The sequence below is a fragment of the Prionailurus viverrinus genome, chromosome B4 (genome assembly GCF_022837055.1).
Source record: "Prionailurus viverrinus isolate Anna chromosome B4, UM_Priviv_1.0, whole genome shotgun sequence".
NCBI classification, from domain to species: domain Eukaryota; kingdom Metazoa; phylum Chordata; class Mammalia; order Carnivora; family Felidae; genus Prionailurus; species Prionailurus viverrinus.
Window position 1 is genome coordinate 2,017,389 of NC_062567.1, and position 26,038 is coordinate 2,043,426.

Consider the following 26,038-nt stretch of genomic DNA (forward strand, 5'->3'; position numbering starts at 1 on the left):
TTGTTAAGCCTTGATTCAAAGCTAGACATCTAGATACTTGTCACATTCTGTGTGCGTGTGTGTGTATGTACATGTGTGTGTTTACGTGTGTATGCATACATACATATGCATGTGTGTGGGGTTTTTTCTAAGGATGGGTTTTATAAATTTCATCTGATTCTTGAGGAGATAGATAAAATCCAGTTAAGAATCTCTACTTAGGGTGTGCCTGGGTGGCTCAGTTGGTTAAGCGTCTCTTTTTTTTTTTTTTAAAGCATATTTATTTATTTTGAGAGCAGGGAGGGGCAGAGAGAGGAGATAATCCAAAGCAGGCTCCACACTGTCAGCACAGAGCCCAACATGGGGCTCGAACTCAAAAAACCATGAGATCACGACCTCAGCCCAAGTCAAGAGTTGAATGCTTAAGCGACTGAGCCCCCCTGATGCCCACCCCCCTTTCTAAGTTTATTTATTTAGAGAGAGAGAGAGAGGAAGCATCTGGCTCTTTTTTAATTTTATTTATTTTTATTTTTTAATTTACATCCAAGTTACTTAGCATACAGTGCAATAATTATTTCAAGAGTAGATTCCAGTGATTCATCCCCTATGTATAACACCCGTGCTCATCCCCACAAGTGTCTTCCTTAATGCCCCTTCCCCATTTAGCCCATCCCTCGACCCCCAACCCTTCAAGCAATTCTGTTTGTTCTCTGTATATAAGAGTCTCTTATGTTTTGTCCCCCTCCTTGTTTTTATATTTTTGCTTCCGTTCCCTTTATTCATCTGTTTTATATCTTAAATTCCACATATGAGTGAAATCGTATGATATTTGTCTTTCTCTGACTAATTTCACTTAGCATTATACCCTCTAGTTCCATCTGCAAGTGTTTGACTCTGGATTTCAGCTCAAGTCATGATCTCCTGGCTCATGAGATCAAACCATGCTTCAGGCTCCATGCTTCAGCACAGAGACTGCTTGGGATTCTCTCACTTTCTGCCCCTCCCCTGCTCACTCGTGCATGCTCTCTCTCTCAAAGTAAATAATAAACTTTTTAAAAATTTCTAAAAAATAGAATCTCTACCTTAGAATGAGACTATAAACTTAGGAAGACTTAGATTACTACCTAGTAAAGTATTTTTTGTTGTGGTAATCTGTAATCAGCTATCATCATTACTAATTCTAGGATTTTTTTTTTTTTTTTTTGGAAACATGAAATAGACTATTAAGAAGTAGAAAGAGCATTAAAATTAATGATGCCTGACAATTTCTATAGCATATATTCAGAGATTTTTTTTCCAACATCTTCTTGGCTACTCTGCCCCTGCTTTACAGTTGGTGTGTATATATTGGTGTGTATATTATAAGAAAAAATCCTGTTTGGGGCTGTGGTAAGTCTCCCTAAGAAGAGTCTACCTAAGAAGAAAGTGGTTTGCTTAGTCTCTACCCTGTGCTATTGTGAAAGAGTAGAAGATCCAAAAGAACAAACTGGAATTGATCCTCTATCATTTCCTTCTTCACCACATGCAAATGTAAAACCATCTATTTGATTCTTGGGGTTTTTTTGTGTTTGTTTCATCATTTTAGGTAATTGGGGAAAAAGCCAAAGAAGATTCATCAGATAACCTAGAGACTTCTAATCTTGTGCTTTCTGGTGTTGGAAGTACCCAAACTAATGGGCCTCCTATTCCTGGTGAAGATAAAGCCTTTGAGCCACCTGATAGCACAAGAGTGACTTCTGATGATACTGTCACGCAAACCGCACTCACCAAGACTTACGATGGGATCAGCAGTCAGTCAGTGATTTGTCAGAAGTCTGCATACAGCACCCTGGAAAGCAAAGCTGATATTTTTCATGCAACAGTGCAGACAAAAACAGGTACCTTACAGGGCCATGTCCAGCACAGAAGCCCCGTAAACCAAGAACGCCAGCCTTCATTGGAGAGGAAGGATGATACAGAGTATGTGATGATTAATCTGGAACCAGTTACGTTCACTTTTGAAAAAAATAACTATGTACCAGTACAGACAGAAGTTGTAAATAGAACCCACGAACCTATGGCCTTTACTATGGAGTCGGTTAAACAGGTACCACCTGCTATAAGTCTTAGACATCCCGTGTCTGCATTTGAAAAAGCACAAACACAAGGCCTTAGGGACGTTCCCTCTCTAGCAACGTCCAGACAAAAAGGCACTAAGCACCTGTGTGCCTCCTCCGTCGGTAGAGAGACACTTGCCGAAGAAGTGTGTTCGCTACAGAAAGAGATTCCTGTTCCAGGCTCATCGTCACCATCTGATAATTCAGTGGTGGCGGAAGCATTATCGTTAGTTAAAAGTTCTAATTTTTCGTTACCCAAAGAAGAAATGAAACTCTCTCAAGAATTTTTTCTGCAGACTCCAAGTCTCTTTGGCATATCTTCGGAAGAGGTCGTTGAGCCGTCGCAGGTTGAAGAGGTGGTCCTGGCACCAGCCTCTGCCACTTTGGAAAAAGGTTATTCACATGACTACATGCCACCGATGGGTAATACAACCGATAGCTCCTCAGGACTGACCGATGACAAGAGCGGTCTCCAGAGTGAAAACAGGAGTTTTGAGTCTTTGAATTCAGCATTTACCCAACCAACCAGACTCTCTCTGAATAGAGAGGAGGCCAGCCTGGAGTTCTCAGAGGAGGATTCCGACATAGACCTCACGCTCACGATATCGCCACCAACCAGCCCCAGAGAAGAAGTGCCGGCTGGCAGACTGGAGCTGCAGCAGGAGGCCTCGGCATCAAATGTAGAACTTCCTGACGTGACTGACGAAATAATCAAGCCAGAAGAGGTGACTTTCATAGAAAACAGAAAAGTGAATTCTGCTAACTGTACATCCACGTATCCTGCAGTGTCAGAGAAATCATTAGAAAACGAGAGAAAAGGTGATAATTTACAAACAGTCACCTTAATACTTTCTAAAGAAACTTGTGCCCTTGAGATTGCAGAGGAGGTTAATGTCACCTCAGACTTTCCCTTCAGTTCTTTAATTGAAGAAGTGTCACCAGCTTCTAGTCCTGACCCCCAAGTGCCAGTGGAAGGAACACAACTATGTCAGGCTGTGTCTCTGTGTAGTTTAGAACTTGCTGATACACATTGTGAGAAAAGTGACCGATTCTCCCAGGTCGAGTCAGTAGATTCGGCCATCACGGAGAAAGAAGGCTCTTTTGTCAGTCCTACCCGTCCAGGGGAACGAGACCGCGTACCTGGAGTACACGAGACGTGGCTTTCTGCCGGGCTGCCTCACCCAGGAAGAAAAGATGGCTGTTTGAGCCTTCCTAGTAGAGCAACCGAGGAAGTTGTCCCGAGGGAGCATGGCGAGGGTTCCTCTTTCTCAGAAAAGGTGCCGTCCTGTGATACGGGCTTGAGCCAGCCTACCTCAGCTGCCCAATATGGAGATGACTTCAAGCTTTCTCTAGAAAAATTGGTAACATCAGGAATTCCACTGCAGCCACTTAGCATACAGAACAGGAATTCAGACTTAAATCATCTGGTCTTGGAGACCTGGGAGTCTCCATTTAGCCCTAGAAAGATGATTGAAAATAAGTCTTTGGCTGACACATTTGTTTCTACTGCTGCACCAAGTGCTATAGCAAATGTGTCACTGAAACAGGAGATTGGCCCCAAAAGCATCGAGAAGAATCTCTTTAGCAGTGATTTGAAGACAAATGAAGGCATTTACGTCCAAGCCAAGTCCTTGAGCTCCGGCTCCGTTGGCGGAGCTGACGCCACACAGACACGCAGGCACTCGGGGCTCCCCAGACTTGCCTTTCGCTCACATGGCGCTGCTGCCTTCCCCCATTGTTCAACAGCCACGAACGCAGAGACGGGCTTTCAAACTCAGGAAATAGCCGTAGTCAGAATGGCCAGTTTGCTTAAGAATAGTGACACTGAGGCCAAGTTCCACGAAAAAGCCATAGATCTAGGAGGTGTTGATTCTCAGTTGCACATCACATCTCCAGAAGATAAGCAAAAAACAATCCATGTGCTGCAAGACGGGTCAGTGTGTGAAACAAAAGATGTGTTGAAGGCTGGGCTTTCCCCCACGTATTTACATGCTGATTCTTACCAAGGTACAGCAGTCACCAGTGAAAATAGCAGTAGAGAGCCTTGTGCTTCCTTTGTTCCCCAGTCTCAAACCCCTCTTATCTGTGGAGTCTCTGAAGAGCAGACGGCAAATAAGGGTCCTGGTGAGGGGCTCAGAGCCAAGGAAGACTCGGGGACCCTGAGCAGAGACATGGACCTCGGTGTGAATTCTGACATCCATTACGAGCCACTTTCTGGAGAGTCCGATCAAGACTCTTGTGGTGGGTGTAGAAATCCCCAATCAGTGGTGGAGGGTTCCTGCTCTGTGCGATGTAGTCAAACCAAGAAGGAAGATGCTCCAAAAGATGATTATGACTCTTTCCTGAGCCCAAATAATAGTGATAATGAAGAGTGGGGCTACTGCAAGCAGTCCTCAGGGTTGGAAACAGGCCTTCCTCCCAGGCACTGGCTCTGTGGACTCAAGAAGGAAGACCGGTGTGTGCCATCTTACGTCCAGATCCGAGACCTCTGTGGCATCCTCAGGACTTACGCTAATTTCACCATAACGAAAGAGCTCAAAGAGACCACGAGAGCTTTGCACAGCCTGAAGAGGTGCCCCGGTTTCATGGCAAAACGTGGTTTGCTCAGCAACTGGACAAATACTTGGCAGGTGGCAGATGACCTCACCCGGAACACTTTGGATCTGGAGTATCTGCGTTTTGCACATAAGCTAAAACAGATTGTAAAGAATGGAGATTCTCGGCATTCTGCCTCTTCTGCCAGTGTCTTTCCAAAGGAGCCCCCTCTCCAGATCGCTGCGGGAGCTCCCCCTCTGACAAAACTATCCGAGGCCCCGGCTCTGCGCCCTTCGTCCCGGAGCAGAAGTCCCCTCGTGGTAACAGTGGTTCTCTCGGACCCCAGACAGCAGAGTCTGCATAGGAGAGGCCAGATGCTTGGCGGTTCGGGCAGTTCCTGCTTCTGGAAGGAGAGGTGTGGTCACGGTAGAAATCATCTTACAAACTCTGAAAGAAATCACACCGTTTCATTCCACCTCAACAAACTGAAATACAACACGACTTTGAAAGAATCCCGGAGTGATATTTCGCTTATTCTCAACGAATATGCCGAATTCAACAAGGTGATGATGAATAGCAACCCGGTCATTTTCCCAGAGAAAGAGTCAAGTGCGGCTCCTGGGGAAGCCGCCTCTCCAGAGCTGTACTCCTCTCTCCCGCGGGCAGCCTCCTACGAGGACATGATCACAGACCTGTGCACCAGCTTGCACGTCAAACTGAAGAACGTGGTGAAAGAGGCCTGCAAGAGTCCCTTCCTGTTCTACCTCGTTGAGACCGAAGACCAGTCATTCCTTGTGAGGACGAAGGTAAGGTGCCCGCTCCGTCTTGGGGTGTGAATTCTTCTCTTTGCCACCTAACTTTATTTTGGAGGTGATAAATGTAGCGTCCTTGCCTTCGGAAAGAAATCAGGACACGGAGAGGCTTTAAGTCTCACTGCTCAGTCTTCACTGCATCTGCCACTCATACTCCATCTGAATGTTCCATCACGTTCCATGTTAGTGCGGTGACTGATTTTCACACCAAAAAGCTACCACCCAAATTTTCACACCAAAAATACTATTCCTGTTCAGATGCGAGCACAGACGTATTCCAAAGGGAAGATTCGGACTTAACAAGAAAGTAATAATACCTGTGTTCCTCCATTAGCGTGGATAGTTGATGGGGATCTCTTTTGGTTTGGGAGGTTTTTGGTGGTGTTTTTTTTTAATTATTATTATTTGTTTAATGTTTGTTTAGAGCACGAGTGGGGAGGGACAGAGAGAGAGGGAGACACAGAATCCGAAGCAGGCTCCAGGCTCTGAGCTGTCAGCACAGAGCCCGACACAGGGCTCGAACCCACCAACCAGGAGAACATGACCTGAGCCCAAGTCGGCCGCTCAACTGACTGAGCCACCCAGGCGCCCTTTTGCTTGTTTGTTTCTTAAATTCCACATATGAGTAAGAGCCTATGATACTTGTCTTTCTCTAACTGACCTATCTCACTTAGCATCCTACTCTCTGGCTCCATCCACATCACTGCAAATGGCAAGATTTCATTCTTTTTTATGGCTGAGTAATATCCCTGTGTATACACACACACGCACACACACACGCACACCATCTTTATCCATTCATCTATTCAGGCTGCTTCCATAGTTTGGCTGTTGTGCATAAGGCTGCAGTAAACATAAGGGTGTGTGTATCCCTTTGGATTAATGCTTTTGTGTCTGAGGGGTAAATAACCCACTAGTGGATTACCGGAGCATATGGTATGAAATCTATTTTTAATTTTTTGAGGAACCTCTACATTGTTTTCCCCAGAGGCTGCACCAGTCCGCACTCCCACCCACAGTGCAAGAGGGTTCCCCTTTCTCCACTTCCTTGTCAGCACTTGTCATTCTTGTCATTTAGATACTAGCCATTTTGACAGGTGTGAGGTGATACCTCAGTGTGGTTGTGGTTTGCATTTCCCTGTGATGGGTGATGCCGAGCATCTTGTCATGTGTCTTTTGGCCATCTGGATGTTGTCTTTGGCAGAATGTCTGTTCACGTCTTCTGCCCATTTTTAATTGGTTTATTTGGCTTCTGAGTATTGAGTTTTAGAAGTTCTTTATATGTTTTGGATAGTAACTCTTTATCAGATACGTCATTTGGAGATATCTTCTTCCATTCCGTAACTGCCGTTTAGTTCTGTTTCCTTCACTGTGCAGAAGCTGTTTATCTTTTTTTTAATGTTTTAATTTTTTTTTATTTTAGAAAGAGCATGGGGGGGGGGGGCAGAGAGAGAGAATGAGAGAGAGAGAATCTTAGGCAGGCTCTACCCTAGCACAGAGCCTGATGTGTGGGGCCTGATCCCACAACTCTGGGATCATGACCTGAGCCAAAATTAAGAGTCAGAGGGTCAACAGACTGAGCCACCCAGGTCCCCCAGAAGCTTTTTATCTTGATGAGGTCTCAATAGTTCATTTTTGCTTTTGTCTCCCGTGCCTGAGGAGACCTATCTAGAGAGGAGTTGCCATTCTCAGATTATTGCCTGTGCTCTCTGCAGCTTTATGGTTTCAGGTCCCACATTTACATCTTTAATCCATTTGGGATTAAATTTTGCATATGGTGTAAGAAAGTGGTCCAGTTTTCCCAACAACATTTGTTGAAGAGACTTTTTTCCATTGAATATTTGTTCCTGCTTTGTCGAAGATTAATGGACCATATGATTGTGGGTTCATTTCTGAGTTTTTTGTTCTGTTCTCTTTTTATGCCAATACGATGCTGTTTTAATTTCTGCTGTTTTGTAACATAACTTGAAATACAGAATTGTGATGCTTCCAGGTTTGTTTTTCTTTTTCAAGATTCTTTGGCTATCAGAGGCCTTTTGTGGTTCCATACAGATTTTAGGATTATTTATTCTAGTTCTATGAAAAATGCTGTTGCTATTTTGATACGGATTGCATTAAACGTGTAGATGGCTTTGGTAGTGTGGACATTTGAACAGTATTTATTTCAGTCTTTCATTATTTACAGTAGTGCTCAGATTGTCCCAGACCCAGCCAGTGGGACCCAGTCCTCTTAAGCTGGCTTCGGTGTCCTTGGAGCCCTTCTTCCTTTGTGGCACACCTTGATGTTGCAGGTTATCTCACAGATTCTTTGCCCACCCCCCGCCCCCGCAGCCTTGAAGTCCGCCATTTCTCCAGGGAGCAGGATTCCGAGTGAAGAGTAGCATTCGGGATCAGCATCTGGGCACTGGGTGAGCTCGGCGCCACTGGGTATCACCGCTTTCGGGCCTTCCCAGCGGAGCCAAGAAGCGCGCATGTCTGTGTGTAAAAGCTGCAGCCTCCCCCCCCCAGCCCCAGCCCCGGCTCATCCCCGCCACCATTGCCAGAGTCGCGGCTGTCCCCGTGTGGCAGGGAGCTGGCTCCCATCACCCCACCTGCAATCACACTCCCGGCCCACAGCTCGCCCCTGGACGTCCGGCCCCGTCCTCACTGCCTGGGGCACTGACCGGCACCGGTCCCTCGGCCCTCACACAGGAGCGGGAGCCCGTTCGGAGGACGGCGGTCCTCAGTGTGTATTCTAGAATCCCAGCGTGTGAGCGAAGGGGGAATGTTGCCAACACGACAGCCCCCGGATGGCACAGGTGCTCTGACGATGTTCCAAGGACAGTCAGCCTAGTCGAGAGGGTCAGGACCTTTTCCTTAAGGAAGCGACACCGGCCTCGTGTACGTGGTGCGGGCAGCTGGACTGATGAGTGTTTAGTTCATTGACCGGATTTGTTTCGGGTCGCTCAGGTCAGCACTTCAGGGTGTCCGGGGTGCCTGTCACGTGCTGTCACCTGGTAAGCCCCATGCATGGTGAATTACAAAGTAACATCAAACCTGTGCAGCCGTCCTGGCGGTCCTCCAAGGGACGAGGCCCCGCGGGGACTGAAATGCTGGTGGCTCCCAGTTGCCCCGTTCTCCCTGGGCCAACGGGAAGCTGGTGGCACAGGGCTGTCGCATTTCCCATCTGGAGCGAGTCTGGAGGTGTGGACCCAGCCGGGTCGGGAAGGAAGGGCCTCACGGAGGCCCCGCGAGGGCACTGAGCACCGAGGTCACCGGGAGGCAGTGACACCGTTTCTTAAGATAAATAACGTCGTGTCTGCATTTCAGAGAGATTTCTGCCACAGCGGGGAGGCCTGGAGGCGAGCTGGACGGCGGGCCTCAGTGGGAGGCTGAGGGAAACGAGTTCTTCTCTGAGATGGCTGGTGCCTTCCAGCTCGGACCTTTTACATGACTTCCGTTTAGTTAAATGCAAACTTTTTTTTTTTTTGGCCATCAAGGATCCTTTTCCAAGGTTTCTTGTTAAGCGGTTGCCAGATTGGTTTCCCCAGCCCCTTCCGCCAATGTCTTTGTTCTAATTTCCACTGCTTTGGTAAGCAGTGTAGTTGAAAAAAATGAAGCTTTACACGGGCTTGCAGACTCTTTGAAGGTGCCTGGCCTCTAAAAGTAACCTAAAAATTGTTGTATACCTTGAATGAAGTTAATTTTGTTTTGGGCAGATTCTATATGCTGTACCTTGACGTGTGCTGAAATAAGTCAGGGATCGACTCAAGTGGTGTCACAACCGTGTCCCACAGTGAGCAAAATACCTGATTTCTTTCTGCTTCCATCATCCCAAGAGCAACAGTGCCATTCACACCCTTGACAGAGCACAGGTTTTCACACAGGACAGAAATCATAGCCAGGGTCGGTTTCCTTCCAGCAAAAGGAAGGAAACCTTCCTGCTTGTTTAAACAGTAAATGTTTTGTTTGCTGATATTTTTTCATGTGACCCCTGTTTACAACAGAGAATAACAAATTTTGTGCAAAGGCAAAACTAACCTTCCAGGGAGAAAGTGGACACATTAGAAAATAAACTTGAGAATAAAATATTACCAAGGTACTCTAGGGGTGCCTGGCTGGCTCAGTAGGTTAAGCATCTGACTCAGCTCAGGTCATGATCTCATACTTTGTGGGTTCAAGCCCTGCAGCAGGCTCTCCGTTGCCAGCACGGAGCCTGCTTCAGATCCCCTGTTCCCCCCCTCTCTCTGCCCCTCCCCTGCTGGTTCTCATTCTCTCTCAAAATAAACTTGGGGTGCCCAGGTGGCTCAGTCGGTTAAGCGACCGACTTCAGCTCAGGTCATGATCTCATGGTTTGTGGGTTTGAGCCCCGCGTCGGGCTCTGTGCTGACAGCTCAGAGCCTAGAGCCTGCTTTGGATTCTGTGCCTCCCTCTCTCTCTGCCCCTCCCCCACCCCCTTTCTCTCAAAAATAAACTTTTTTTTTTAAGTTTTTTTTTTTTTTAATAAACTTAAAAAAATTTTTTTGAAAGGGGTGCCTGGGTGGCTCAGTTAGTTAAGTGTCCAACTTTGACTCCAGTCATGATCTCATGGTTCATGAGTTCGAGCCCCACGTTGGGTTCTGTGCTGACAGCTTGGAGCCTGGAGCCTGCTTCAGATTCCGTGTCTCCCTCTCTGTCTGCCCCTCCCCCACTCATGCTCGCTCGCTCTCTCTCTCTCTCTCTCTTTCTCTCTCAAAAATCAGTAAACATTTTTAAAAATTTAAAAAGATAATCCAGAGCAAAATGTTTCTGAAAACTGAGAAAACTACCCCAGACGATTTTTCTGCCCTGGAGAGTCCTGGGGAACTCAGTAGTGATGGGTGTCAGGGCCCGTTTATTTGTAAGATGAGGAACATCTGGGAGGCCCTTTGTTGTTGAAATTCAGAGTGCGCGACAGAGTAGCTGAGAACGCCACAGGATGTGATGAAAATGTTGAACATCTCAGAAAATGTATTCGTTCAAGTGGTTTATTAGTAAAATAAGTCAGAGCTAAAGATTTATATTTAGATGTTTTAGTGGGCTCTCTGAAAAGAAGTCTCATCTGCAGGAGTTTCTTTCAAAATACATCGCTGTGCATTTTGAGTAAAGAATCAAAATGGTCCAGGGCTGGTTGATACTGTATTTTTTACAAAGGACAGAACCAGAGATGGTCAGACACCAGGTTCCTGGGGTGCGGTGGAAGCCTCCAGAACCCTTCAGGCAGAAGCCCTGTCAGCGTCACAAGGAGAACAGGGTGAAGGAGTTCCCTTTAATGACATGGACTTACCCTGCCGTTAGGCCTGTGACCGTAATGTCTGACAGGAAGGCGGCGGCCTGGTGACCTGAGGTTCAGCCCACTTACCCCACCCCCCTCCCCCATGCTCACCAACACCTGCCGCACCCAGGGCTCCCTCCACAGCCGTGAACGGCAGTCCAAGTGATGCTTACAAGTCGGGAGTATTATTTCCCAAAGTTCTGGAAACGTTTTGACTGGAGGTGGCATTTTTAGAGTGAGCATCTGCGTGCCACCAAGTAATCGCCTCAGGGTGGGTGAGAGTCCTAGGCGTGTATATCAGTCTGATGCTGATCAGACTGTGGACCACAAAAGGTTTACTATGAAGTGCTTTGCCTTTGAAATGGGTTTGTGGGGTGCCTGGGTGGCTCAGTTGGTGGACCGTGCGGCTCTTTCTTGATTCTGGCTCAGGTCATGATCCCAAGGTTGTGGGATCGAGCCCCTCGTCGGGCTGCATGCTGAATGTAGAACCTGCTTAAGATTCTCTCCCTCCCTCTCCCGCCATCACCAAAAAAAATTTTAAACAACACAAGAAACTTTTGAGTCCAGTTAGTGACACCCACGAGCCATGTTTTAGATGCAGAAGCTCCTTTAGAAGACAAACTGCCGTTTCTGTTGCCTTGTTGGGATGCAGGTTAGTAAATAGGATGTGCTTTCTGATGTTCAGTGAACTGTAGAAGTAATTCTGTGCAAATACCCTTTTTTATTGTAACGGTTCCTTGTAAATCTTTCAGGCCCTTCTGAGGAAAGGAGGCCATACAGAAATGGAACCGCAGCATTTCTGTCAAGCTTTTCCCAGAGAGAACGATACACTGGTGGTCGTCATCAGAAACGAAGACATAGCATCGCATCTGCATCAAGTACGTGTGGTGATCTTTTCTTACAGTGTGTGTGTTCTGGGCATTTTATGTTGTCTTCCAAATGACCCGACCTCCTCAGTCGCTTCTCAGGGCAGAAGTGAACTTTCCCACTGAATCCAAGTGGGAAGCCGACGGGGGTCGAGGGTGCACCCTCGGACCGTATACTTACCGAGGCGTTTCTGGCACGTCGCGTCTGAGTTGAGACTTTCATAGTAACTGGGGCAGAACCACGGAAAGGGAGGTATCGGGACACTTTCTCAGCTGAGATACAAACCTGTGTCTCTCAGTGCCTGGCAGCAGTAAATCTCCCTTCGGAAGGACTTGTGAAAGTGTTCTTACCTCTTTGCTATGATATTTATTTACCCGTTATTTGCATCAGAGTAATTGCCTGTCCCAAGAACTGCGCTCGGGGGTGGGAACCGAGCCCTGGCGGGCAGGAGGCCCGGGGAGCCGGAGAGAGAGCAGCGACGGTGCGAGCCTGTCACCTGCTTCACTACTGGACGGGTGTCCAGACCTCCGCTGTGCCTTCCCTCCGTCACCGTCCCCGGCCTTTGGAGTTAGAAGGGGACGGGCCGGAGCGAGTGTGCGGCGTGGATGGTGAACGGAGTCAGGACTGCTTGTGAGGGGCGCTCCTACTGTTGGATAGGGCTTTGCAGGATTCCCGGTCGGTCGTCCAGGCGAAGTTCTTTCCACCTGTCCCCGAACCTCGAAACCCTGGGATAAAAGTGCCGAAAGTGACCTGACAGACCTCTTTCCCGGGATGCGTCTGTGTTTGCTAGATTCCCTGTTTGCTGAGGCTGAAGCACTTCCCCGGTGTCGTGTTCGCTGGCGTGGACGGCCCTGAAGACGTCCCCGAGTGCACCTACCAGGAGCTCTTCCACGCCGGAGGCTTTGTGGTCTCAGATGACAAGATCCTGGAAACTCTGACATTAGGTTGGTCTTGTATTTTCCTCTCTTCTTTCTTTAAAGGACAGTCAAATCGGTTTCTCTTCACCCAGTGACCCGAGTATGATTTCATCCAAAAGAAAGTAACAACTCAGTCTCAGTCGCCACCTTCAGAGGCCTGAGTTTATGCCGCGTGCTGAGCACTCGCACCTCCCTGGGGATCGCTGGCATCCTCCTCCCCAGCTCACGTGCTCCCCGCCTCCTGGTGCTGACTGGTGATGGGACCGCCAGCCCCGCTTCTCGGTCCCTTCCTGTCAGTGCTGCTGCGGAGCCGTTCACCGTGGACTCTTGCTGTAACTGTCCCTACACTGGCCCCGTCCGCCCCCCAACCCCACCCCACCCCCCACCCCCCGTTGCCATCACCCCTGCCGTGTTGTTGATGTTCTGGAAGTCAACAAATGGCTCCCAAAAGCCTTCTTGAGTATGTGCCGAACACTCACAATTCCCTTCTCTCTGGGCACGGGCCAGACGTGGAGGGAGGTGAGGGCAGCAGCCGGCTTTGAGGTCTCGTCGGAACCTGCCCAGGCTGACGGCCCAGAGAACTTGCCGTAGGTGCCCTTCGTGGGCCAGAAGGCGGGAGGGGGTTACCTCCACAGGCATGACTTCCGCCCGGGCACCTGTCTTCCTCTGGCGCAGCGGGCGCTTCCGCTTGTTCCGTGTGTCCGTGCTGCGTCCGCGTGGCGGTCCGGGCGCTCCTGCCACGGCCGAGGGGACCGCAGGTCGCCGCGTCCCAGCCGTGTGGGGGAGGCGCGTGCACTGAGGCCCGGGAACCGTCGCCGGGCTCCGACCGCACGAGCCGGGAGCCGACAAGGCCTCTTGTGTTCCGCTGTGTAGTTCAGCTGAAGGACATGGTCAAAACCCTGGAGAAGCTGAACGGAAACGGGAGATGGAAGTGGCTGCTTCACCACAGGGAGAATAAGCAGCTGAAGGAAGACGTCAGGTGAGGTCTGCGCGCGGGGGTGGGGGGTGGGGGCGGCCACCTGCACGTCCAGGCGCCACCTTCAGCTCCGCTGGGGGTTGAGATTTGGTTTCTGGGGCCGGGCTTTTGGGGTAGGCAGCAGGGTCGGGGCCACCACCCAGAGTTTGGGGCCCACGCTGTGTGCGCTCGGCCGGCCTGGGGTCAGATGCGCGAGTCCGGAATGTGCATGTAGCGAAGTTCAGGTTCCGCCACCGTGAACGGAGGGGACGGAGAGCGAGCCGTGGGCTTGCCGCCATGGTGCTTTGTCTGGTGTTGATTCGTGTGTTGTTTCCACGGTCACGAGGATGGAAAAATTGAGAGCAGGACGTATTCTGTTAAATTTTACCCCAAACAAGACCAGAAACAGGTCTTGTTTCAGATGTACAGCTGCTGAGCCCTGGGGCCTGCGGAGCCTCCGCGCTCGGGGAGGCAGGAGCCAACAGGGTCTGGCGTGGGGAGCTGGGAGGAGGCCCCACAAGCCCCGGTCGAGGACCTGCGGGGGCGCTGACGGGCCTTTTTGGCGGCGTCCCGGCCCAGCTTCCGAGGCTGCTGATGCCGAGGACCTGCTTCAGTGGCATAGTGGAAGCACAGGGCGAAGACAGAGCTGATCCAGCTCAGACAAGAAGTTGTGAAGCTGGGCTTCGAGCCTGGAATGTCCATCTCTAAGATGACCACGTCTCCCCACACCACGCCCTCCCAAAGAGGACAAACGTAGGTGCAAAACCACACACGCAGGAGATCTTGAAAGGGACGCAGGCGGCCCCGAGCAGGGTTCCGGGAGAGGCTCGTACCTAGGAACAAGCGCAGGAGGGCAAATGAGCCAGGGGGTCCAAGCGGACCCGAGCCCACGATGTCGTGGAAGGGGTGCAGGGCTCCAAGGACCTGGTGAGCGCAGAGGCCGTGGCCAGGAGATCCCGAGGAGGTGGTGAGCGGGCACTTCAGAGGAAAGATTCAAGTGCGAGAAGGAGTTCCGAGGTACCACCTCACCCCTGGTCAGCTGGCACGAATAAGCTTATTTCCCGTTCATGGGACTTTGGGGTAAACGGACCCCTTGTTGCTGGCGCTGTCCTCTTCAGAGGGCACCCGCCTCACATGGAGCTGGCGCAGTGGGAACTCGTCAGAAAACTCCCCACGTCCTGTGGCCTTCAGAGGAAGTCATCTTAATCTAAAACCCAAAAAACCTAGGCGTTAAAAACTGCAGTTTCCCCAAAGAACGTTTACAGCCACGTGATTATCAGAAACTACAAAAGCAGCCTCCCGTCCATCTCTAGGCGAACGTGACCGACTTCTACGGGAGCGTACACACAAAAGCTGGTGTCACAGAAGTGCACCGTGTGGTGCCCGGCGGGGCATCGGGTTCATCCCTGCTACAGGGCGGGAGAGCAGACACAGGGACGTTTCACGGTCAGACACCTTCCACTAAAAGAGGAAGAAAAGATAGGTAGTTACAAGATTTTAAGAGAGGTGAGAAATTAAGAAAATTCCCGCTGCTACGTAAGTGTAAGGACGTCGGTGTTTGGCAAGCAGTGCGGGGCCTGAAGAGCGGCTTTGGAAGCGCTGCTGTGACAAAGCGCCGCCGGGCCCGCTAGGAATGACTGAAGGGCCCGCCAAGCAGCGTCGTGGGGAAGTGGCAATAGGTGAGCGCGTGGACGTCCCTCCTGCTCAGAGTGAGGCCCGTGCTTCCCGGACACCCGGAACGCTAACGGGAGGAAAGAGCCAGCCTGTCAGGTCGTGAGGGAACCTGACGGGACGGTGACGTCCAGGAAGCCAGGGGCCCGGTGGAAAAGAACAGAAAAGGCAAAGAGCATCCGGAGGTTTGAGTGTTTTGACGTAAGAGGTCAAAGTATAGCGAAGGCAAGTAGCGAAGGAACGAAACAGCTGAAAATCCAGATACGGTAAAAAGTAGCCTCCTGCAAGTTGCCAGGGAATCCACGTTTGGTTATTGTTTCTGTGTACGTTGCAGAGTGGATTCGATAGCACGTAAGAAGAACTTAATACTGAGATCCTATCAGAGTGCGAATCTCATCGAACTGCTGCATTACCACCATTGTGACTCTCGATCGCCAACAAAAGCAGAACATTTGAAATGTCTGCTCAACCTGCAAGTTCAGCACGTCCACGCCAGGTTCGCGGTCTTCCTGACAGGTAAACTCACCGTGTCCGTTCTGCCAGCTCCGGAAGGGCCCGGGTGTGGTCATCGGATGCCGCACGGGATCTGTGCGCACACGCACTGTACGGGGGCAGCCGGGACCCCCCCTTCCTGCCTGGTATGTGCTCCTAAACGCACGGGAGGCCGGGCCGAGGGGCGCCGTGGGCTCTGTCTGGCGGCCCTCCGGTCCGCTTGTCTACTAGCTGTGGCCTGCGGGCACCTCAAGTTTTAGGTGAACGTTCGCCGAGCCGTTAGAACTACGGAAGGTAGGGCCACCTTCTGTATCAGCGGTGCTCGGCACCCCACCCCCACCCCGGCCGCTCCCAAAGCTTCATACCCCTTCCTCCCTGGACCCATTCCCCACGGACCAAGTCATTCCATAAAAGTTTTGCTTTTTAAATAAAAGGGGTTCTGATGCCTGAAAAGTATACATCAGTGACTTTTTCACCAAAAAGGTATTTTTTTTTCTTTTTACAGAAAAGCCTACCATCTCCAGAGAAGTCTTTGAAAACAGTGGCATCCTTGTTACAGATGTAAATAACTTTATTGAAAATATACAAAAAATAGCAGCTCCGTTTAAGAGTAGCTATTGGTAAGAACACTTTCCAGAACTCTCCCTCTTGAGCAGGACAGGACTGATATGGACATTCTGTCTGTGAGGAAACCAGTTGTTTGAAAACTCCGCTCTTTAGTATACATCATGCTGTAAATTTTAAATCTGTGTTAGGGGTGGGACTGCTGTTGGTTTGGCATTAAAGTCAGAATTTTTGAAGGATCATCTACTTCAGGGTCCCCCGTTTCATGTGAATGACTGAACACATTTTCACTTGCGGTTCATCTCGTTCCCAGGACGGAAGATAACGTCCCTCTTCGACAGCATCCCATTTACAAAACATTTCTTGGTTATTCTGTGTATAAAGACGGAATGACCAATTTTGTGTTTATGCAGGGGACTCCGCTGCAGCTTGCCTAGAACACCAGTGGTGCCACCAACAAATTAGTATTTTCCTTTTACTTTGGAAACTTTTTAGATACACAGAACAGCCTTCTCATATCTGAACAATCAATGTTCTACGACATAGGAGTGTTCTTCATTTCTTCACACTCTGCTCTAAAATCTTGGACTTCACTCACAGTGGGACAGCAGCTGTCTACCAGCTTCGGGTTATACTATTAAATATCGTTTTAAATTATTTCATTTTTACGGAGCGCCTTCAAAGCTATTAAGCTCAACGTTAAAAAGAGTTTTACAAACACGTTTACTTAGGTGTAGCAAAAAGAAGTCTATTTTAACCAATAGCTTTGTTTTTGCATGTCAATGTCGAAAAGGCGTATGTAGTGCATGTTACAGCCTGTTTGAAAGGTTTTGCCACCCTTGTAAAAGCTGTAATCTTGGTTTTATTTGCTGTTACTCTAGCAACACTACAGGAAGTTAAATGGTACAAATTTATGAACTGTCATTTTTCACTTAGATTTTGTAAACAGCGCGTTACAAAGTCAACCCTCGGAGGAAGAAAATCATTTATTTATGGTATTAGAAATAATTTCTAGGGTAATGTAATCTTTAAACTCAAAACCAAGCAAAAAAGTTTGTAGAGATACATAGTATCTATTTGGAACAGAGGTTTTTCTAACCAATTTGTTTCATTTTTTAATAAAGACAACTGAAAATCATTCAGCTGTTTCTGCGATTCCTTCCGTGGAGAACCTTCTGGCAGTTTGTAGCCCATTTAACAGGTAGGACTTCGCTTCCACTCCTACCACAGGACCTCCATCTGCCGGTCCAGCCCCCACAGCCCTGACCCGAGAGAAGGCTCACAGAACTCCAGGACGGGACCTCCGCCCTCCCGCCGAGTCGGAAGGTGGGCGTCTGACGCAGTTTCTCACCTAGAAACACCCCCACTCAGGGAAGAATCCAGGAAGGGGCTGTAACCCTCCTTGGTCCACTTGAGCCCCCGCTGTGAGCTGAGCCTGCTGTCCTCTCATCTCCTCCTTCAAACGTCCACCCCTCCCCCTCTTGCCGGAAAGTCTTCCCACAACCCTTTCCCAAAACTGCTTTTCCCCTTAACGGAGCCCCAGGGTCAGTCTCGGCCCTGCTGCCCTTCCAGACCGCCTCTTTCATCCTCGTACCCACTGGCCTGGCACCTAAGTATTACAGGCGCTCCGTGGCTGTCGAGTGAGGAATGTGGAAATACAGTTCTTCTCTGTGCTTCCAGCCCGGCGGGCAAGGAAAGGCTCGCTGGGATTTTAGGTGATCTCACCATGTAGGCCAAGCGGTGGGGTTCTCGACTGGGGCAGTTCTGTGCCTCAGGAGGATGTGGCGAGAACACAACTTGGGGTCTACTCACAGTGAAGCCAGAGGACGGGTGTATGTTTAGCCATCGAAACCTGCACGTGGCCCCATCCGCTGCAGCCACGCCGAGGGGAGTGAGCAGCCGGGGCGCACCCGGGGCGAGCCTCACTAGCTCTTAATGTCGGGACACAGACAGACCAACCGAGAAAGAACTGGTTTCCAGAGTTTGGCTTTATTTGCAGTACAGAAATCACCTGGAGCCATTCTGAGACAGACACCACTGAAGCGGAGGCTCTGTCAAATCAATACTGCGTCGCAGCTTTTGGTCCGTCGAAGAAGCCACACCTGGGATACAAAAGAAGCTTCTACGTTTACCTGCTTCACGATAGGGGTCTTTCTTTCCCCTCTGCTCTTCTCAATCTTATAAGGTTAAAACACCGCACACAGGCCTCCTCCAAGATGACTCTCACGGTCCGGAGTTGTGTTAGAATTTCAGGCCCACGGAACCCCAACTTGGGGCCGTGTTCCATGGGCGCTGTCGTAATACTTGATAGGAGATGTGAAGGTGTAGGGAGAACGCAGGGATGCCGTCCCGAATTACGGAACATTCCATCTCGAATCTCCTCCATGTCAAGAGGATAGACGGCACGCCACCCACCGATCCGGCTCTCGGGCGGCAGCAGCGCGCCTGCGAAGGCTGCGCTGATTAAAAGATACAAATCCTGTATCAAGTGCTCTGTATCAGTATCACGAGGGATTTTTAAAACTGATGCTGCACTAGGGGAAAAAAAAGCCAGTACTGGTTAAACCGAACAGAATGTGGTCACCCGCCAATTCTGAATAGCCACTCCAGGAAAACGAGTTAATACATGATATTAGAAAGGGGAGGAATATTTACTGGTACAGTGCTCTGCAATCTCCGTTTTGATTACAAAAGCAGGCCTTACAATATTGATTTCATACGATACGCGTCATTTGCCAAAGGTAAGTCTGTCCTAATGAGATGATAATTGCACTGCCGTTAGTCTTCCCCGTAGATGTCATTCTTCTTGCGCTTCATTTCCTCGAAGTCAAACTCGGATCCGGTCATCCTCTTATAGATGTCTTTAATGTCGTCACAAGTTGTCTCAAAGTGAGTTGTAGCATCGTATGCGCGGGAAATAAAGATCTACAAACGAAAATCACAAAGACCTGAGATGCTGCAGGGGTGTCTCCTAATAAAGCCTGCGTGTTGATACTCTCTTCAGAGCGCCACACTCACCTGGCTTTCTGTTCCCAAATCTTTTGGTACAAGGAGGTCACTGATGCTAACAAATCTGGAGGGAAAGAGAGAACGGAGTCAGCAGGTGAGCGGACCCCAAGCCCACACTCCCAGCTCTGCCTGAAATTCAAAACCCAAAGGACGAGACTGGCAGGCACAAGGCCCACGCCACAGCCACTGGCGGCTCTCACCCGGCTCGCCACGCTCCATGCAAGTATCAATCTCGGATTTCAGCTAAATGAACACATCGCTTACTTCTGTTCAATTGGTTCCAAAAGCTCCAGAGCCGGTCTGATTTCTTTCTCCGGTTCCTTGGTCTCCACAGTCGTACTGACTATGGCGATGTACTTGCCTTGTGCGGCCACGTTGTGTGCGGAGGAGATCATGCAGACGTAGATATCTGGAAACAAGGGAAGGCACTCACTGCCGGGGCTTGTAAACCTTGGGAATATGTGCGTCCCCCGTGTATCTCCTCGAGGTGTGCGTTAAAATTGCTTGGGACTGACCAGATCTTGGCAAACCGGGTCATACACAAAAGTCCGCAAGTATCCAGCGACTTCTAGCCCACTGGACAGTAAGGACACGCGGAGCCGTGAACCGCCAGGCTCAGGAGGTTTCTTTCCCCGGCTCTGCTACGGCTACCTACAGAGCCTCACAAAGCAAACTGACTGCTCTGGGGTCATCTTCCTCTCCACGCCTTGCATTTAGAAAGGTTTATTAAGTACCGGTTTTTCATTTATTAGGATAACAAAACCGCAAATCAGCATAAGCTATTCTTCGGTTGGCATAACAAACTCTGTAATTAGGGGCGCGTGGGTGGCTCCGTCAGTTAAGTGTCTGTCAGTTAAGTGTCTGACGGGCTCAGGTCATGATCGAGTAACTCTTGAGTTCCAGCCCCGTGTCAGGCTCTGTGCTGACCGCTCGGAGCCTGGAGGCTGCTTTGGATTCTGTGTCTGTCTCTCTCTCTCAAAAATAAACATTAAAAAATAAACTCCTATAATTCTTCCTGTGTCCCACTCAGTTAGCTACTCATTTTCCAATGTACAAAATCATGACTGAGCTCCCTTCGCTCTTTTGAGACTTTCACAGACCCTGCGATCTGCTTGGGGCCTATGAATATCCGTCTGTTCCAGTCATGACCTGTGATTCTGGTTGCTCCCGTGGAAAAACAAACACAGCTCTTAATAGTGTGTTCAAAAGCTCCTAACTCCTTTTAAGTTGAAGATTCGATAAATACAAGCCTTAGGGCTTCTACCTGGAAGGAAGATGGAAAAAGGTAGGGGATGAAGACAGCTGCTTAGCACAAACAGCTTAGGAATTAACAATTTCAGAAGTGAGTCCTGATCTTCCTCAGAGTATTAGGCTGACACATAATGTCAGCTACTGACAGAAACCTCCAGAGGCACATAATCACGGACACCACACTCCTCCAGTCCAGCCTCGATCCCTCATTCTAGACAAGCGCACAGGTCTAAGGCAGGGCTCTGGGACTTGTGTGCACCTTCCAGTGTGAGGATCCCTCACACCTTGTTTCTCATATGTAACTTAAAGTTTCTTCACTATAACAGAGCAAATAAAATTAGGAATTTGGGACAAAACATGAAGCGAATTATATTTAACAAAATCCTACAAACATCTGCCAGATCCTCAAAGCTCACCCGACTTCCGATTGACTTGGTTCTGGGGAATGATGATCTGGCAGGAGTTGGCATCGTTGGTGTTCTTGATGGGGTGGCTGAGGATGCAGATTACTCTGAGCACCTGGCCCACTTTTTCTACTCGGTCTTGGACGTAGCTGGGATCACAGATGAGCTGCTTACAGCGAGCAACCTGTCACAAAACGTGTAAGTAACATTTATAATATTTGGTGTCCACAATGTTTTTGATACAAGGTTGACGCCCCTGTCCCTGGAGTAGAATCTGTGGCTCTCATAAGGTTAACCGTAACTACGGACAACTTAAAACTAGTTTTGCCAACAATCCCACCAGAGTCTCCTGGAACAGATCCGTGAATCCGAAGTCCTGTTCAAGTATTCGGCAACCTGGCGCACAGCCTTTAGAAGTACAGGTTTTAGAACTGCACAGACAGGTTTCAGATCCTGGCTGTAGCCAACCTCAAAGGGTGGTTGTTGGGTTAAACGGAATACTGTACCGAAGGCTGTCATCACAGGGGACTGTCCCCAGTAAGAAGTACATGTTCCGTAATTTCCTAAGAGGGAGCAGCCCTGAGAAACGAGGAGATGAAACTCCGTGCTAACAAAGACTCTGAGATAGCAGATTATTTCCCAGAACCTCCCATGCTGAAAGCACAAGACAGTTACCAAAGGTCTACAATAGTAACGCTTCGTTCCGACGGCCACCCGGCGGGTGTCGATCACGTGGTCCTAACCCACGGAAGACCATCAAGAACACCGAAGTAGGTCTCTATCCCCAGCTTTGGAGCAGTTCTCACTCCTTGTGAGGGCTGCCATTTCACAAAATACAAATGATCTGGCTGGCAGACCCATGGCATCAGCATCCCCTGAGAACTTGTAAGAAACCGCAGGCCCACCGCATCAGGATGTGCACGTTACGAGGAGTAACACAGGTTTGTGTGCAGTTCAAATCTGAGAAACACTGCGCGAAACTCCACCTAGCCAACACCCAAATAATAAAGTCCTCAGTATCCACCAAGTCCAAACTCAACCAATAAATTATAAGCGGTACAAATAAAGCCAAATCTAAAGGAACACTCAGGAGACAGGCACCAACCTACACTACATAAATACAGACTACTTACCACTTAGACTTCATCCATAATGTCTATTTCCATCTGAAGCGCTAATCAACCCAAGAGGAAATAATACTTTTTAAGCACAACATCTTTAACTAGTCCTTAGTCATTACAAATGACAACCTGCCATAAAGAAACCACATGTAGTCTGGAATCTAGCATCAATGTCCATTCTACATTATGTTAAATAACATCTCCTTCAAAAAAACATGGTATTTTTTAAATTGTAAAAGATCTTACCTCTCCTTCAGATTTCACACCAATCACTTTTCCATTTTGCACAATGATTTCCTCAATTGGCTTGTTGAGCATGTAGGTACCACCATAAATAGCACTTAGCCTAGAAAAATGTTTGAAATTATAATTTATAATTGTGTCCACGACTAAAGTCTCCTTTCTTAGATCTTTGTGAGTTACACAGGCAACGTATATCTGCTCAATTTCCTTCTAGAAGGTATTAGCTTAAAAGTCATTAAAGCAACAATTTACAAGATAGAGTCAAAACCATGAAGTCTCACATTCAGTCCTGAACGCCAAGTCCTTTTGAAGTGCTTATGCTAATCCTCCAGCATATAAATAAAACTGAACTAAAAAAAACAAACAAAACCAATCAGGAGGCCCTGGAGAGTGACTAAAAAAGCAGACTGACACTGGAGAAGAGACTTGAAGGAACGAGCGAGATCCTTTGTGGCTCCTATGGCTCTCCCCCCGAAGGAACCCCTTTCTCCCCATCCCTGTAACAGCGCGGCTAGAACGAAGCAGAAAGCCAGCAGTCTTACTGATTCAAGGTGCCACAGGACAGAATCTGGGGCTGTCAAAGGAGATGAAAATTGTGAGAGGAAATCCACAAAAGTGCAGCCACCAAATCTATAAAATCTCTTCAAATCGTTAACTAACTCTGAAAGTGCTTGTACCTGAGAGATTCCAAGAAATCCAGCAAAAGCAACAGCCAGAAGGCGAAAAGAGCGGAGCCGAGATTATAGCTGAGGGCCTTAAGGACAAATGGGTTTGAAGTCTGAAACTGCCACATTAGAGAGCTTGGTCCTTGCACATCTTGAGCTTTCCACTGTAAACCCTAGGAGGATCACACCTCATCACAGCAGGACTAAAGATTAAGCCAAAGACACACACACACAACACGCCCTCCCCATCCAACAAAGTGTCAACTCAAGCCTCAAAAGCTCAAGGTGCCTGGCCAATAATTTAACTACCCACTTGAGCAAAAATCGACACTCTTCAGAGAAAGAATCCAGCATCTCTAAAACGTGCCAATCAATGTGTCTAGTCTGCAATCCACTATCACCAGACATGTGAAGAGACAAACTGTGACCCAAAGTAAAGATTTCGGGAAAAGCAATCGATACAGATGCCCAGATTACCTACCGATGTTAACATATGCAGGGGTAAAAGGCCGCTATTATGTATACATTCAAGGACAAACATCCTCATTCAAACAGACATTCAAGAACACATTATTAGCACAGGGGCGCCTGCCTGGGTGGCTCAGTCGGTTACACGTCCAACTCTGGATTTCAGCTCAGATCACAATCTCACGGTTTGTGAAACTGAGCCCCTCACTGGGCTCTGTGCTGACAGTGCAGCCTGCTTGGGTTCATTCTCTCCCCCTCTCTCTCTGCTCCTCCCCCACTTGTTCTCTCTCTCAAAATAAACTTAAAAGAAGATTAGTATAAATGTATCCAGTAGGATCAAAACGAGTAAACAGAATCTCATATAAAAAAAAAACTATACTTAAAAAACTAGAAATTCTACATATAGAAAGTACAGTACCAGAAAACAAAGTTAAAACTCACTGACTGGGATTCATAGGCTTTTGGAAATAAAAAAGGGAGCCTGTGAACTTGAAGACAAATCAATAGGCATTATCCAATATGAAGCATGGAGAGAACAAAAGTTAAAAAAAAAAAAGCAAAAAAAAAAAAAGCAAAGAGTCTCAGTGACCTGTTGAAGTAATACCAAGCATCCAACATGCACCGAATTGGGTGTCCCGGAAGGAGAGAAAGAGGAAATGGGACGAAACATCTGAAGAGGACAATTATAAAATTCCCAATTTGATATACACGATTAACTCACACATCCAAGCAGTTCAGCAAATCCCCACGCAAAACCACACAGAGGCGAATCCTAGCGAGACCGCCAAAAACCAGAAAGAATCTTGCAAGCAGCCAGAGGGAAAGACCCCATTCCACACAGCGACACAGCAACCGAGGACAGGGCGGCCACCTTCTCAGCAGGAACAGCAGACACGAGTGAGGGAGCCACAGCTGTCACGCGCGGAAGGAAAAAAATCTCAAGCTGACAAACATCCTTCAAAAATGAAGGTGACAGAATACTTTCAGACCGAGGCCAGCGGAGACCCCTCACCAGCAGACCCGAACTACAAGAATGCCACAGAAGGGCTGGACAGAGAGGTGACCACATGGAAACAAGGATTTACGAGAAGAAGAGCAACACGGATGGCAACGTGGTAAAATGATTACTGTTCCTTCTCTCCGCTTTACACTGTTTAGTGCAGAACTTGTAACACTGCACTGTGGAGTTTAGTGAGTAGACGTAAATTACAGGCAACAAGAGCACTAAGGAGAACGATGGACTAAAGGTGTTGCGAAGCGGTTCTATCTTATGCAAAGTAGCACAATATCCACCCCAAACTGATAAAGGATGCATATGATAATTTGCAGAGCACTAAAAAAGTAAAAATAAAGAGGCATGGCTACAAAACCAGTATAGGGATTAATCTGGAATGGTAAAAAAAGACTTGATTAATCCAAAAAGAGAAAAGAACAGAAACGGGATAGAAACAGAGGGGAGGAAAAAGGAAAACAAGCAACAGATCCAATCCCAGCCATATCAATAATTAAATATACATAAACCGAACTAATCCCATTAAAGGCCAAGGTTGTCATACTGGATAAAAAAGCAATATTCAACCATATGCTGTCTCTAAGAGACTCACTTCAGTATAAAAACAAAGGATGAAAGTAAAAGAATGGGGAAAAAATATAAACAGGAAGCAAGCAGGAAAGGTTGTATTTAGCATGAGACAAATCAGAAACGAGTCTCACCTTGTTAAAGAACTCTAAATGTATGAAGTACGAACTGACAGCACTAAATTGAGAAATAAGTAAATCCACTCTCTTGGTGGGAGACTCCCTCTCACTAACAGAACTCGAAAAAGAACACGGAAGAACACACGTGCGAGCAGCTCTCCCAGCTACCCTTACCGAGCACTGAGCCCAACACACACCGAATGTACGTTCCTTTTTCAAGGGCGCACCCATTCACCAAAATACATCGTTTATTTGACCATAAATTAGGCCTTAATTTCAAAGATTAAAATTTTACAAGTTTATTCTCTGATCATCGCAGAACTGCATTAGATAGGAGTAGCAATACACTATTTAGGAAAATCTCAAAATGTTTAGCAATTAAACGCTACCCTTTCAAGTAACCCAAGGATCAAAGAAGAAAAACAGGAAAGATAGGGTACCATTCTGAATACTACATATTTAGAGAGAAACTTTGAGACTTTTTTAAATCCTCATGTTAGAGAAGGAAAGTGAAAATCAATGATCTGTTTCAATGTTAAACAGCTAGAAGAGGGGCACCTGGATGGCTTCAGTCGGTTAAGCGTCCGACTCTCGGTTTTGGCTCAGGTCACGATCTCACAGTTTGTGAGTACTGGCCCCGTGTCACGACCCACGCTCTCAGCACAGAGCCTGCTTGGGATTCTCCCCCCTCCCTCTCTGTCTCTCTGCCCCTCCCCCACTTGTGCTCATGCACTCGCTTTTTCTCAAAAATAAATAATTTTTTAAAAAATTCAAGAATTCATTTGAAATGGTCAAATTTCTTGTAACACAACTGATGAAACAAGCAACGGGACATTTGAGTAGCCTCATTTTCAATTCCTATGTGTGTTTACACACACATACACACACTTGCAAATTAAATCCAACAATAAATTAAAAGAAAAATACATCATGAAGTGTTGTTTCCCCTGGGAATGCAAAGTTAGTTTAATATCCAAAAAATAAATCTGTAGTTCACCATAATAACAGCATAAAAAGAA

The 26,038-nt window shown here is 47.9% G+C and overlaps 2 protein-coding genes across 7 annotated transcripts in view; one reads left to right on the forward strand and one right to left on the reverse strand.

Annotated features, from left to right (window-relative positions):
* The window catches only part of TASOR2 (transcription activation suppressor family member 2), a 78,118-nt gene extending 60,820 nt beyond the window's left edge, over positions 1-17,298 (forward strand). For all 6 annotated transcript variants that reach the window (XM_047867611.1, XM_047867615.1, XM_047867610.1 and 3 more), the window contains 6 exons: positions 1,565-5,416; positions 11,447-11,572; positions 12,352-12,505; positions 13,352-13,457; positions 15,439-15,620; positions 16,102-17,298. In XM_047867611.1, the coding sequence (XP_047723567.1) occupies positions 1,565-5,416; positions 11,447-11,572; positions 12,352-12,505; positions 13,352-13,457; positions 15,439-15,620; positions 16,102-16,220 (4,539 nt within the window). In that variant the 3' untranslated portion in view covers positions 16,221-17,298. The remainder of the gene's footprint in view (positions 1-1,564; positions 5,417-11,446; positions 11,573-12,351; positions 12,506-13,351; positions 13,458-15,438; positions 15,621-16,101) is intronic.
* Positions 17,299-18,130: 832 nt separating this feature from the next.
* Positions 18,131-26,038, reverse strand: part of GDI2 (GDP dissociation inhibitor 2) — a 33,593-nt gene continuing 25,685 nt past the window's right edge. The window contains exons 7-11 of the mRNA XM_047867617.1: positions 22,192-22,291; positions 20,837-21,008; positions 19,434-19,578; positions 19,179-19,233; positions 18,131-19,085 (exon numbers count right to left, since the gene is read on the reverse strand). Coding sequence (XP_047723573.1) covers positions 18,939-19,085; positions 19,179-19,233; positions 19,434-19,578; positions 20,837-21,008; positions 22,192-22,291 — 619 coding nt within the window. The 3' untranslated portion in view covers positions 18,131-18,938. The remainder of the gene's footprint in view (positions 19,086-19,178; positions 19,234-19,433; positions 19,579-20,836; positions 21,009-22,191; positions 22,292-26,038) is intronic.